The 15,837-nt window shown below is 38.9% G+C and overlaps 1 protein-coding gene across 1 annotated transcript in view; it reads right to left on the bottom strand.

Moving 5' to 3' along the window:
- LOC111870696 (endoplasmin) overlaps nucleotides 1–12,831 on the bottom strand; it is a gene marked incomplete at its 3' end in the record, with an annotated part of 15,940 nt that extends 3,109 nt beyond the window's left edge. The window contains 10 exon segments of the mRNA XM_023863163.2: nucleotides 568–711; nucleotides 2,111–2,300; nucleotides 2,934–3,130; nucleotides 4,991–5,102; nucleotides 5,705–5,834; nucleotides 6,517–6,718; nucleotides 8,029–8,145; nucleotides 10,558–10,718; nucleotides 12,229–12,315; nucleotides 12,680–12,831. Of these exon segments, the coding sequence (XP_023718931.2) occupies nucleotides 568–711; nucleotides 2,111–2,300; nucleotides 2,934–3,130; nucleotides 4,991–5,102; nucleotides 5,705–5,834; nucleotides 6,517–6,718; nucleotides 8,029–8,145; nucleotides 10,558–10,718; nucleotides 12,229–12,315; nucleotides 12,680–12,725 (1,386 nt within the window).
- Nucleotides 12,832–15,837: the final 3,006 nt, after the last annotated feature.

Raw genomic sequence — 15,837 nt, forward strand, 5'->3', positions numbered from 1 at the left:
GAAATATCCGATCAATTTGGCTCAGTGGTCCCCTTGGGACATAAGGTTCTTTTATGTGCCGTAAAGCTACGACACGGGACCCACTGCTTAAAGTCCCCCCCCCCGGAGGACTTGTTCCCTGAAATTTTCCACCCTTAAAAATTGCACAACCTCCGCCGGGTTTGAACCCGTGTACCTTGAGTCATGAGGTGGGAACGTTACCCCTAGACTACGGAGGCCTCTATGNGTTCCTATCTCATAGAATTTAAGAACAATGATGAATAAATCATTTTCAAGCAAAATTTAAATGGCCGGCTGAATATATTACCGCCGGAGACGCGGCCGCGGAATTTAAATGACCGCGCCAAAGGGTTAATAACAGGAATTCAGATACTAATGAGCATACTGTGGGTACATTTTCATTAAAAGTGAAAAGTCTCTTCATTAGCTGATTTACACATACACATTTTCTTATGCACTTAGCGAACTGGTGAATAACTTTCAACCAACTGTATTAAGCAGTCCCTTTTTGGGAACCTAAAAGCCACTCAGCAAATCTAAACATTTATATACAACATATAGACTAACCTTAATGAGTTTATGCTGCTGCAGTGTCTCCCGAGACACATTCAGAGGAAGATCGTCAGAATCCACTACACCTTGCACAAAGTTAAGGTAGTTGGGCATCATGTCATTGAACTCATCTGTGATAAATACCCGTCGCACATACAGCTGAAACACACAGAAAAGGTATCTGTAAATATATATATAAATTATTATAGAAGCTGTTTATATCCTTAAATTATGACATTTTCTTACAAGCCACAGCCATAACTTGTAATATGAAACAACGATGAAGAAAAAAGATGAAAAAAGTTACAGAAAACTTTAAGAACTTAAGAATCCACACGATTTCCTCCTTTCTGTGGGACCTCTTGATAAAATGAGTCTGGAGTATCCATCAATGATACAGAATAGCTCAGTCTGCACAGCAAGGGGCTATAGGCTGGATGGCTAAAGTTGAAATCCTAGAAGAGGCAAGAATTTTTCTCTATTCCACAGCATCCACACTGGCCCTGGTGTGTGAAGCTGACCTCAAACCTCCATCTAAAGCCAAGGTCAAGAATGGTCACTTTTACTCCTCTATATGGCTTCATGGCAAGGTGCTTAACTAAGCATAGCAACAATATCGTCTTTATAAATTTACCTGTAGTAGCCATTATCATTCTTGCCATTGTGATGTATACATCTATCTGTTGTTCTGTCAAGTTGTTTGAGTCACATGAGCATAATATTGGAAGCATTTCTGTTGAAAACATGGTGTAGGTATCTAAAATGCTCACAGCTCATCAGTGTCAATCACTTTAATGTTAAATCTTCTGCAGATGGTGCAATTAAATATCACCTCTCCAAAAAAATTATGATCATTGCCCAATTTATATAATTTCCTTTAACTGACAAAATTATCACCCACATAAATAATATATTTCTTAAAATAAATACCTATTTCAGTAACGTATACTGTCTTGAAAATTTGTGTCACCATCTGTTCTAATTTTTATGGGTTAACTGTTTAGATGCAAATGGAGGGGGGGGGGGGAAGAGATGGCAAAGATGATTTGCTTCTAAGCAATAACAATGAGATGTTCTATCACAGCCCATCAAAGGTTATGCCATGTTAGGTGGGTCCCTTGTCAGCATGGCATGGCACATCCTCGCATTGTGGATAGAGGAGACGGCCTCCAGAGATGGAGGGCATATTGAATAATCAGTTTCAGACAGCCAACAAGGAGTAATCCTCCAGCTTGGGGGTTAGGTTAACAATTCCTCATCATAAAAAATAAGCTTGTTATGAAAGATCACAAAAAGCTGAGGACAGGGACCCATGCAGGGCTCTTGTGAACACTGTAATGAACTTTCAGGTTCCATAGAATGCTGGGAAGTTCTTGAGTAGCTGCACAATTGGTGGCTTCTCAAGAAGGGCTCAGGTCCATTAGTGAGTGAGTGACCAAAAGTTATGAAACCTTGTGCTTACTGAACTGTCAACAAATCCCTCAAATAATCCAATATCCTAACTTTAATACATATCCTAATGAAGAATAATTTTTACAGTTTTTGTATATAACCTTACCTTAATGTTGTCAGTTTTACTGCCATACTTGTTGAAAGTCTCGCCAGGTTGATTCTGTGGTACGAAGAGGACAGATTTGAAAGTCACCTCACCCTCAGCAACAAAATGAACTTTGGTTAAAGGACCTTTGTGATCCTTTGTCAGTGACTTGTAAAATTCATTGTATTCATCATCACTAATTTCACTTGGCCTGAAAAGAGTAAACATACGGTATGTTTCTTATTTACGATTAGGATATATTTTATACGCCCTGCTATTTCCAATACACCATGTGAGTTCTCTGAAGCCTCTAACCAAAACCCAAGCTATGGCAATCTTGTCAAAGAAGGGCTTGAGTGCCAACAGATGCAACATGAGTGCCGAAAGCATTTCTGACTACAGACACATATACAAAATGAACCTTTATTAATATGTTCAATAAAGAATGACAATATTTATTTTTTTTTCCTCCTCTTGCACCCACTGTGGAGCATAGGGCTGATTTCTCAGTTTCACTGATCATTTTACAGGCGGTAGGACTCCTTGGATGGGTGAGGTCTCACATTTTCTAGACAATCGGCTCACAGATGGCAGTGAGGTTGTCAGCTTTATGCGACAACCGCCCTTTACCCCCAAGAAGATTCCTGGTACTCATTTCTGTTAGAGGCTGAGTCCACACCAGAGCCATAGTGCGGCTGGAAGAATTTGGTAAACTGAAAAAAGAAATCCAATAACCTCATCGGGATTTAATCCTGCGACCTTCCAGCTTGTAGCATAGTGCCTCAACCAACTACGCTACTACGTGCCCCCTCTAAATTTTCTAATAAAAAAAATAAAAACTTACTTCCTTGTCCAGATTGGCTTGCTATCATTCAGAACTTCCCAATCCCAAACTGTTTTCTCTATTGTCTTGGTCTTCGGTTTTTCTTCTTGCTTATCCTCTTCAACTTTAGTATCATCATCTGCTTCATCAGCTTCTTTTTCAGTGTCATCCTTGGTTTCAGGTTCATCTTCTTCAATAGGCTCTTCCACCTTTACAGTCTGCAACATGACCATTTTCACAATGAAAATAATTAGCTACAAAGTTTGCTAGGCAAGTCTGCTGAAAAGCAAAACATACTTGTGATAATGGCTTCATGCAAGCACACATTCAGGTTCCAATTTGTCCTTAGTTTTAATAAGAGCAAATATTAAATTCCATTAAGTATAGTATGACTGGAACACGACAATTTTCCAGGGCATATTAAGGTTTCAAACTACTGTAACGTGTTTGGAGTAGACACTCCCGTGGTAACGCAATAACAGTGGGCTGTTGAGTAGGAATTGCACAATCAATGAAGCAGCATTTCCCTGGTGATAGACAACAGAAGGTTCACTGCGTAGCAATGGTTGCCGGCATTCATCGAGACAGTATTGGGATAGCCGTCGCCAAAGACAGTTGAGATCCAACCACGGCCAAGGATAGTTGAGACGTCGCATTGGGGTACTGGGCCAAAAGCCAAGTGATAATTAAGTGTGAGTGTCCAATAAAGATTCACTAAATCCAAGACCCATGTGAAGTTATTTGTCAGGTGACATACCCAACACGTAACACTATCACTAATGAACCAAAATTGAATTGTGACAGTTTCCAGTACAAAATTTCATAAAAGTCATCCAGCATGGTTGGGACATTTTATGCCAAATGATACAATTACACCAACATATAGTCAAACTTACTGACACCATCACTAAATAAACTATAAATAAATAAATTATAATTACACTTTTTCACACATTAAAATTTTGATATTGACTCAACTACACATTAAGTTCTCCAAAATTACAAATCTGAAACTGCTGGAACATCTTCAGTTTTCAGTTTAAATTCATCAGGGCCATGCTCTATTGCCATTCAGTGACTTTACCTATCCAAAGTTAAGATTTTTAAGTCACATGGGCTTTTACTGTCAACAGCAACACACACATAAAGTCAAGTTTTCTGTTTCACTTCTCACATTGGGCTACATTATGATTCCTCTATAAGACAGCTGTGAAAGTAATTTACTTTAATAATAAAATATTCCCCTTTTCAGATCATCACTGCCATGCACTGAAAGATTATAAACAGTTTCTCTCATTCTATTTCATCAAAGTGATGAAATGTGTATTGTTATATATAACAAATACAGGGACGGTAAGCTGTATAAGAGCTTAGAAAAAAGAATCTACCTGAGGTTGATATGATGACAGAGGTCAGATTTCCAAAAGCGATTGCACATTATATGTTTAACCCCTCAAGCCAGCATTTAAACTCCTACTAGCCGCAGTATTTAAATGGCAGTGAACCTCACAGCCTGATGATGATGTACTCGGGATACCGGCTTGAGGGGTTAAACTGTAGTCCATAATGAAATGGGAGGGGGGGGGGAAAGTAAAGGTATCCCGGTGACAGGCCGTCGAGGCTCATAGGGTTGTGAGACGCCAAGGTTCCCATGTTTTCTAGACAGATGGCAGTAAGGTTGTCAGCCTTATGTGCTGGCTGCCCTTTATCCCCAAGAAGGTTCCTGGTACTCATTTCTGTTAAGAGGCTGAGTCAACCCCAGGGCCATAGTGTGGCTGGAAGGATTAGGTCAATTGAAAAAATCCACCGCATCGGGATTTGATCCCACGACCTTCCAACTTGTAGCACAGTGTGGCCTGCATTAACCTGTCATATGTTGCAATGGTGCTACTTTATTAGCAACAGTCTTTCCTCAACGCTGCATAAGTTATAGTTGAAATTTTATGTAACACTGCCTAATGACAGAATAGTAACATATTACTTAAGCCTGGAAATGTTTATATGAATGAGAAGCAATGCAGACAGGTTGACGTAAGAGGAATTTCTGCATGCAGAAAAGAATATATTCTAACTCATACCTTGCTGCTCCAGAGATAAATGGGGAAATTAATGAACTGGGAATACTTCTTAACCAGATTCTTCAGTGTGTCAGTTTCCACAAAATCATATGCCTCTTCTTTTAGGTGAAGACTGAAACAGAACAAATTTAAATTTCATGTTTATGGTTACAGAGCTCACTGAATACTATTTCAGAGCTGGTGAAACGTGTTTCTTTTGGGGGGAGGGGGGTGAAGGGGTTACTAAAATGTGAATACATTAACTAAATCAGAGCAGACTGTTCACCAACTTTTGCAGATAGAGGGTGTTGCGTGGTCAGTGCAATGAATCCCCATGACCATTAATTTCGGTTTTCTAGACCGGAGCCACTATTTCCTTGAAAGAACTCACTTATCCTTACAAGGCTGAGTGGACCCCATTCCAGACCCAATACTTCTCAGAAAATCTTGTAGCGCCTGGAATCGAACTGGGACCTCTGGATGTGTAGCCAGGAACTCCGATCACCAGACCAGAGAGGCGGTCATTTGTGACTGACACCAAATTATTACATAAAGGATGACATCCCACATAATCTGAGGTACTGAAAATACTGTATATGTATATTGGTTGCCATCAATGAACTTGTACTAGCACATGCCACTCCCATGCCATAACAAATAATTAAACTACGTTCAGCTACCTATTAAAAGAGGAGGACAAATAAAATGAAATTAATTACGTCCATTCCAACACACCTGACTTGAGTGCCCCGTTTCAGTGTAGCTCCTCTAGGATCCTCAACAATACTGAAGCTGGTCGCATCTGATTCCCATATATATTGTTTGTCATCATTGTGCTTGGTAGTCACCACCACACGTTCAGCCACTATGCAAAGCACGGGACACACATTATGCTATGCTTCCAGAAGGTGTGAGAGGGGTCACAAAAATGCAAAAATTGTAATACTGTCTTTTTATAATATTGTGACATAATGGTTGAAAGCTGGAACAGTGGAGCCAGAAGAGGTGCCCATTGCTAGGCAACAGCAGAGCACAAGACAATATTCACCCATGTATATTAATTTATGAGATGATGAGCTGGTATAGTTCAGATTAATGACTATGTGCTGGTTCAATTCCTAGCACAGGCATGGATTATCCTCTTCCTCAGACCACCATTACCACATTTAACTGGATGTGCCCTAGCAGTGGTTGTAACCACACCTCCAACAGGACACACCACAGGGGGGTGAAAGTCAACAAGATCTCCTGATCTTACTCCTGTAAGACTTTCTCCTGTGCGGGTTATGTTACAGAATGTGTTTACATTCCATCACTTCTGCATTTACTGAACTGAACAAAAACACTTCCAAAGCCAAGACATCAACAGTTTTGGTAGGTTCTGGAGTTTCTGTCGCATTTGAAATGCCGTTTAATTGGTTCTAACTCTCAAATAGGCCTTATGGATATAAATATGACCCCAAACTTTACACTATTTTCCAGATTATTATATGCTCAACTGTGAAACAATATCAACTACAAAATATTTATGAAATGAGATTTCTTACCTAAGAATGAAGAGTAAAAGCCAACACCAAACTGTCCAATCAAGTCATTCATGTCTTGAGTTGAGGTACTAGCATCCTGCATCTTACTTAAGAAATCAGCTGTTCCAGACTTTGCAATTGTTCCTAAATTATTGACTAGATCATTCTTGGTCATCCCAATTCCAGTATCAGTAATATGCAATACGTGATTATCTTTATCTGCCTGTAAAAAAAAATTAAAAAGATAAAGCTATCCCTGTAACAAGCCATGAAGGCCCATAGGGTTGTGAGACATCGAGGCTTCCACATCTTCTAGACAATTGGATCACAGTTGGCGGTGAGGTTGTCAGCCTTACGCGCCAGGCACTCTTTACCACCACGAACATTCCTGGCACTTATTTCTGTTAAAGGTTGAGTCTACCTCATGGCCACAGTGCAGCTGGAAGGATTAAGTAAATTAAAAAAAAAATCCAACTCTTTAGGATTCAAAACTGCAACCTTCCGGCTTGTAGCAGAGTGTCTCAACCAAATACGCTACTTTATGCCCCTTCTCAGAGTATAATATACAATTATTTCATTCAATATTGGTTAGTGGAAGAAACGAAAAAGCTTGTAGGTAGCTGAAAGGTGTAAGGCACAAAACGTTAACTGGAGGCAGAAATCAATTACAAGTGATTCTAATATAGTGATATACTTACTTATTTACTTACTCATGGAGCTGAGCCCTTCTGGAGAAGCCACCAATTCTGCAGCTACTCAAGAATTTCCCAGCATTTTATGCAACCTGAAGGTTCATTACCATGTTCACAAGAGCCCTCCATTAGTCCCTATCCTGAGCCAGTTCTATCCAATCCATACCATCCCATTATATCTCTCTAAGATCCATTCTAATACTGTCCACCCACCTATGCCTTGGTCCCCCTGTGGTCTCTTTCCTTTTGGCTTTCCCACCAATATCCTATACACATTCCTCATCTCCCCCATTTGTGCTACATGACCTGCCCACCTCATCCTCCTTGACTTCATCATTCTAATTATACTTGGAGAAGAGTACAAGTTATGAAGCTCCTCATTATGCAGTTTTCTCCAACCTCCTGTCACTTCATCTCTCTTCGGTCCAAATATTCTCCTCAACACCCTATTCTCAAACACTGTCAGTCTATGTTCCTCCCTTAATGTCAGAGACCAAGTTTCACACCCATACAGAACCACAGGCAAAATATAGTTTTGTATATTCTAATTGTTATGTTTTTGGACAACAGACGAGAAGACTAAAGGTTCTGGACAGAATGGTAGCGAGCATTACCCGAGTTCAATCGCCTCTTAGTTTCCTCCTGAATCAAGTTTTGATCTGTTATCATTGTTCTCAAATATCTGACATAACAAGTGAATATGTCAAAAACTGTGATAAATCTACAAGGTGGATAATCAACATTCTAACACATTTGTGAAAATGTCAATAGATAAGCATTTCTAAACAACTTATTTAATAAAAACAGAGGCAAAGCATAATAATCATTAATAAAATGTTACCTTTATCTTGATGGAAAGTTCTTCTGTGGCATCTAGAACTGATTTATCTGTAAGTGACAGGAGACGAATCTTGTCCAGTGCATCTGATGCATTTGAAATGAGCTCTCTAAGGTAGATCTGAAACCAAGAGATCGCACTGTTTAAGCCATCCCTCTTCAGACAGCTTGCAACAGCAGGCTTTACTCTTCCTCTTCCTTTGCACTCCATGATATGGGGAATGAAGCTTGTTCTGACTTCAAACACTCATTCCATCTTTCCCACAGAACTCTGATGTCCCAGCAACCTTCTGCTTTATACCACAGAACCTATTTCACAAGTTTTACTCCATTACACCAGTGGTGGGCAAACTACAGCCCGCGGGCCAGACGTGGCCCCCTGATAGGTTCTATCCGGCCTGCAAAACGATTCCTAATCTGACGAATGAAAAGAAGAATTAAGGAAAATAAATAATTCTGGATTATTTTCTTCTTCTTTCCTCCCAAATATGATATCTCATGCCCAGAAAGTCACTGCTATGTTTGCTTCATCCTATATATGTGAACAGGTGTTTTCTACATTGAAACCTCGAAAGAGTTGTATTAGAAACAGACTGACAGATGAGCACTTAACTTCACTTCTGAGAATCAGTGCATCCCAGTTCGAACCAGATTATGAGAAAATTTTGGAAATGCAGTCACAGTTTCATTCATCACATTCTCCTTCATAATCTTTCAATCATTACTAGGGCTTAGTATTACAAGAATTTTGTAAAATCTACCATTATTGTTTTTAATAAATTATATTGGCCGGCCTAAAGTTTTTTCTTTTTCCTTTGGCCCCCTCCTAAAAAAGTTTGCCCATCACTCCATTACACAAAAGCAGTTTTTTTAAATGTCATTATATTCTTTGAATCAAGACCATAAGACGACTGCAAAATGGATAGGTTGTGGCTGTGTGGCTATTCACACAGCTTATTTCTACATTTGGATTAAACTCTGTATAGGAATCTCAAAATGAACTTTGTGGATCCATCACACAAAGAACATGAATAACATAAACCACAGACTTCATTATATCAGCATATTCCAGTCTGGTTGATATTTAACAAAAGGAAAAATAATTTCTGATCAGGCACCATGAATAGCTTTGTGACAATGCATTTGTCTCCGCGATATAATGGGAATAATGCTGTCTCCTTTATGCTCCACCAAAGAAAACTAACATGTATGTCATCAGTAACAGATTTCTATAATTTAAGCAATATTTGTAGAAAACATGATCATGAATATGATTCAAAACATATATTTCATAAGATTTAGGTACTATGTCACATGGAGGGTTATTGGGACACAGTAACTGAAATGTGAACAGAGACCAATAAACCAAAGGAGTTACACTATTTCAAAGAGATAGACATACAGCTCCAAGACCACACATTTAACAGTATGAAGAAATAAATTACTACTGTCCATCACAGCATACTTATCAGCAATGAATGAAAAACTGACACAAATTAACAGTTCTACCAACTGGCTTGTAACACCATGTAGTCCACTGAAAGTCAATTGATGTTCCAAAAGACTACATGGTGTTATATGCCAGAAGATAAGCTCTTCATAACCACTGCTGTGAGAACCAAAAATCCTCTAAGACTAATTGGGGGGGGGGTCAAGCTATCCCTGTAACAGGCTGTGGAGGCCCATATGGTTGTGAGCCGTTGAGGCTCCCACATTTTCTAGAAAGTTGCCTCACAGATGGCGGTAAGGTTGTCAGCCTTATGCATCGGTCACTCTTCACTCCCAGGAAGATTCCTGGTACTCATTTCTGTTAGAGGCTGAATCAACCCCAGGGCTAAGTGCAGCTGGAAAGATTAGGTAAATTGAAAAATCTAATGGCCTCATTGGGAACTGAATCCACAACCTTCCAGCCTGTAGAGCAGTGCCTCAACCAACTACGCTACCACATGCCCCTGAAAAGACTGACGAGTTTAGTAAATCTGCAAAGAACACGGTCAGAAAATATATAAGCTAAAACTATAGTAAACCTTTCCAATCATTTCATGTTAATACAATCAACAATGAAAGTGGAAGCAATATGTGAAAGGACACTGCCTCCTGATACTGTACAAGTTAGACAACTCTCAAGGGCAAAGGAAGAAAAACATTTTCAATAGGGGTAACATTAATATTTCAGACTGAAGCATATTCAAGAATTTATGTAACTAAAGCATTAAAGATTAAAACAAGACAAGGAGAGGCTCTACAAAATTATCCTTTGCCAAAATTCACTAAACCAGAAGCGTTCAAAGTACATGTAAGTCAAATGTTAAGTTATTTAAGCATTTAAGTATCTACACACTACACTTCTGCTATGCTGTTCTATATACGCAGTTTTGCATCCTGTCAGGCTATGTCTGGAGTAACTGCCCCAAAATTCCACACAGAGGTACAGAAACTGGCCTGTAACATGTATGGACCACATTTCCTTCCCATATGAATGTATATCACTTACAAATTGAATCACTCATGATGTACAATGGATTTTACTCACTTCTTTGTTACGATATAAGGAGTTGATAATCAGCTTCATCATTCGGTTTACTTCAGCCTGGAATGCAAATTTCTCAGCTTTTTCTCGTAGCTCTTTCATTTGTGCCACATTTAGCCCATCGAGTTTTATCGCTTCCTCCTCCCGTTTCACGACTTCATCATCTGCAATGAAATATATTCACGAAACAACGTACTATTAAAAAAAGTATAAAACCCAATGTTCACAGGCTGCGTCAAAAATATGTACAGTGTCCTGTTACACAGCTCATCTGGCAAGCCCCACAAAATCTTACCAAACTGCTCAATCGTTATCAATTAGCACAGCATTTCTGTCAACAGATGGCATCCGTGTGGCATATGAATGTTTAGAGGAAAGAACACTTTCACATGATCTAAACATGTGGGCAAATGAAGGTCATTTGGATTTATATATACGTATCTTTCATCTACGGGAATATTGAAATACAAGGTTTACACGGTTCTCCATGGATCAACTTGACATTAATTTTAAATATTTTTAAGGATTCACCATTACATTTAATATAATGACTCAAATTATTCTAAAATATTTTTATGCAAATAAGGTAACAGGATGGGGTGGTAATGACTGGATTTATCTGGCCTAGGATAGGGAGCGGTGGAGGGCTCTTGAGAACAAGGTAATGAACCTAAGGGTTCCATAAAACACTAAGAAATTCTTGAGTAGCTGTGTAGCTAGCAGCTTCTCAAGCAGGTGTTAGCTCCATGAAGTTAATTAGTTACTATTGCAAAGTGTCTAAAGCTTCCTTTAGCACTGGTTACCTCTGAAGATGGACAATTAAGACACGTTGGGCTGAAAGATTACATACTCATTAACAAACTGGATGTACTTGTGGCTAATTCTGTACTTATCTCAATCTCACTGTGCGGGATTAGGGGACCCAAGAAAGTTAGGCAAATTGTGCTGTAATCAGTATTGTAAATCAAGTGCAAAATGGGTAGGATGGGAGAAACAATGTGCAGTTGAGTATGTCATAGCGAGGATGTGGGGGTATCAATAGTTTAAACAGCAGCTCAAGTAAACAAATATTATTTCTGTAGTTTACTTAGTGACACTGCTACTAACTCAAATTATACACAAAGTGACTTGGATAATAAATAATGAATTGGAAAGGATGTGGAAAAAATTTTTGTGATGGCCTAATTTTAGGCATTACCACTACACTTGCCCAGTAGAACTGAAGAAAAACCATACTAAAACTCACTAAGGATAGTCAGTGTTCCAGTTGAGATTCAAACCATAAACCTCCAGAACACAAGTCACAAGTATTACTGCTCAAACAAATACTGTCCTAAAAACAAAATGCAATACATCTATGCCAATTACTAAAAAGTGAAAGTAACAGCTATGTTAATAAAATAATAGTAACATAAGCTAAAAACAAAGGCAAAGCGATATCATACATCTGAAAAATGTACCAAGATGTTCAGCATCCTAAAACTGGGATCTACTTCATTGGATTTTATAATGAATGCAATGTAATCTAGAATCAATGGGATAAAAAGTTATCAATTTTTTATTATACAACCCTGACTGAAGTTATCAACTGCATCGATAGGAAAGTGCAGGAACAGAATAACTAATACTTAGCAAGGGGTTAGATTTCATAACTGAACAAAAGTTTTACATTACCAGTTCTAGATCCTTCTCTACTTGATCCAATATCAGCATCCACAGTTTCTGCTGTTGTTTCTGCAGCATCATCTGCACGTGAAAATCCTGCAAGAATGTTACAATGTAGATTATGTTATATGGATCTAACATGTCAAGTTTCTTGTGAGTTCCTGTCAAATTAAATGATATAGTACAAACAATTTGGTAATGAATTAAACAGTCCTGTGACATTATGGAACATGCAGTAGGCTTATTCTGTACACGTTAACAAATGGAACAAGTATACATAACGTGAGTTAAAGAACACTGCAGGTATACATAACGTGAGTTAAACAACACTGCAGTAAAGAAATGTTTAACGCAGACAATTAATATATGTATTTGAAATCAAAATACCGGCTCGTCGATCGCATGGTTGCAATGGATGTATACATACATAATTTTAAGTAGACGTACGTGAATGACTTACCTGCTATCAAGAGGATACCTAGAACGCAAAACAGAAACCCTTTCATTTCTGACTTCAACTGCTATTGCCTCCAAACGATACTACAGTTCTCTGAGGATACCTACGAAGAATAATCAACAAATACGTCTACTAAGGCTAATTTCCCTACTCGTACACCATGCACCAATAGCACACTACCACGCGTACGGAATTTAGCCAATAATCAGAGTGCAGAACCTTCTGGACGTCCAATCAAATTAAAATGGGTGGTTGCAAATTGTCCAACTGGCTAGCTTTTATTGGTTAAAAGCACGAGGGAATTTTAACCATAGGATTGTCAGCGTTGCGATTTAAAAAAAATGTTGGTATGCTCCGTTTCTTTAAGAGTGTATTCTTTTTAAAAGTGTTATAATTTTGACGCCTGTTTCGAATATATATGAAAATTAACAGGTAGTCGAACTTTAACCGCTGCCTCCTCCCTTTCGTCCATAGATGGCAGACTGAGGCAAGCGATATTACGAGAGTCTCAGATTTAAGTTAAGATCTGTATTAGGAATCGCGGAGTTACCGCTATTATAGAATAAGGCATTTATAAGAATGTGCTGCAGAAGGCCGGTTGGGCATTGTCCAGGCCTTTTTTGAATTTACAATATTTTTTTCTGCAATAAAAAAACGAGGGAGAGTTCATAAATATGTCACAAATGGATATGAAATATAAAACATATTACATTTGAATCCAGAAAACAAAAACATCTGTTTCTTGACATATCCTCCACAACATTCACACATTTGTCCAACTGCTTTACCAGTTCGTCAAATGGTGGAGCTATACCTTCAATCTCCCATAGGTTTTCATGGGGTAATGTTTAATTAATTAAGCACAGGGACAGCTGTATACCTTTCCTCTATAAACCTTAGTTTTAGTTAAGTTTTGTCTGCTGAAAACTTCGTGGAAGGTCAGAGTGTATTTACTTTTGTTAAATGTTTGGTAAGGAAAAAGAAAAAAGTTTCAACTATAAGTATTTTTTAATTGATATTTGTAGTAGACATACATGAAGAGCACTAACAAATTGTAAACAATATTAATTGTAAGAAACAGCAAACTTTAAATGCATGGAGCAATGATATTATTAGTTACTTAATTAATAAAGAAGTTTTACGCCTTTTTGATCCTGTATCCTGAAGGTCTACCACTGGATCCTACTTGTGTCAGATGTATTCAGTCCAAATTCTCACTCTTTATTTCCCTAAGAATCATTTTAACATTATCATCCCACCTGCATCTATGTCTCCCAAATGGTTCTTCTCTTCAAATTTTTAAACTAGAATAATTTTACATATTTCTCATTTATTTCAGATATGCTACAAAACCCCACCATCTCATTATCTTTAGCAGAGACTTAAAATAAGTGCAATTCAGAACCAAGTACTCCCATTTGGGTACTCGTGCAGTACAAGAGCTTTAAATCTAGTAGAACATAAAACCTCTTGCCCATTCAATAAAATCTCTAAATGGTTTTCTTGGAATTAGCTATATACATTTATATTATGTAGCTTATGGCAGAGTCTTTGTAAGCTTTGCATGTGCAAGGCTGTGAAAGTGGGTAGATACAGCACTCCACTGCAGGTCCAGAACTATGCTTTCACACGTACATAAGCATGAGAGAAACAGAGAGAAAGTAGCAAACTTGATACTTCGTTTTGTAAAATTGTATTTCCACATAACCTGAGTGAGCCGTAAATTTGCCATGGAAAGAAACTGTTATTTATCATGATTACTGGGATTAGTGGTACCTTATCATGATGTGCCAGTATTCAATTATGGCAAAGACAAGCTCTCAGTATAGAGTAAAAAGAAAAAAAAACATGCCTGTAACAGGCTGTGAAGGCCCATAGGGTTGTGAGATGTCAAGGCTCCCACATTTTCTAGACAATCGGCTCACAGGTGGCGGTAAGTTTGTCAGCCTTATGCACCTGCTGCCCTTTACTCCAGAAAGATTCCTGGTATTCATTTCTGTTAAAGTTTAAGTTGACCCCAGGGCCACAGTGCAACCGGAAAGGTTGGGTCAATTGAAAATACAATTACCTCATCGGAAATCGAACACGCGACCTTCTGGCTTGTAGCTTAGTGCCTCAACCAAATATGGTAACAAGTGACTTCCCAGTATAGCATACCTACTAATACTCGTATAATAAACACTGCATGTACAGACTGTCATATATATATATTGTGACATGTTGAACCCTACCTCCCCAGCGGTACGTGGCGGTAACGTAAGGCTCGCGTTACTACGGTAATAGGCGAGTTCCCGCCCCGCCACTCCCCTCCGCGGTGACGTCACCGAGGGATTCGCGGTCGCTAGGCAACGCGAGTCAACAGCGGCGACGTTACGATAGTAACAGCGGTTACCTCCGCTAGCGTTACATAGCAACACAGCGCCAGGCAAAAAGGGTGCCTATTACGTGGCCGTATTGTTCGATCGAGGTTACATAAGGAGCAGCGAAGGCTATTCACAGTCAGTTGTGCTAGTGAGTTGTACTAGCGAGTTGTACTGAGTCAGTCAGCGAGTCCTGGACCTACCGCCGAGTTAGCCAGCAACCAGTCAGTTGTATTGTGGCATTTGGAGTGTACTAACTGTGATACTGCAGAGGGCAGTAATCGTAAATCTGTAATTTGGGTGATTGTGAGAGCGGATGTGAAATAAAATTCGCTATATAAAATACGCCGTGAAGTTATTTGTCGCGATATACGCACGATACGCGACAATATATATATATATATACAAAATGTGTTGCCTCTCCCAGTGAGCATCATGGACAATGGTTGATCCTCAAGATCCTCAAGACCCTCAAGACCAGGGGATGGCAACTCAATGCTATTGGCGGGCAACACAGCCAGCGTGACGTCATGAAGCATCACTGCTGCCGCGGTGGCCAGCTGCAATTCTCTTAACAAAAAAATGCTGCAGCCAGTGCCGAGGGCTCGGTCGGTAAGAAGGTATGCTATCATACCACCTGCCCTGTCGGTAAGAAAGTATGCTATTATACCACCAACATTTTTTTTACTTCTCCGTCCCAAAAAATCGCTGGTTCACACATATAGCTAGAATTAATAATTGATGTAAATGAAATGTTCTTATTTTACAGGTACTGGTGAGAAACTTTCTCCCAATAAATGT

This window comes from Cryptotermes secundus, unplaced genomic scaffold, assembly GCF_002891405.2.
Source record: "Cryptotermes secundus unplaced genomic scaffold, Csec_1.0 scaffold4250, whole genome shotgun sequence".
NCBI classification, from domain to species: Eukaryota; Metazoa; Arthropoda; class Insecta; order Blattodea; family Kalotermitidae; genus Cryptotermes; species Cryptotermes secundus.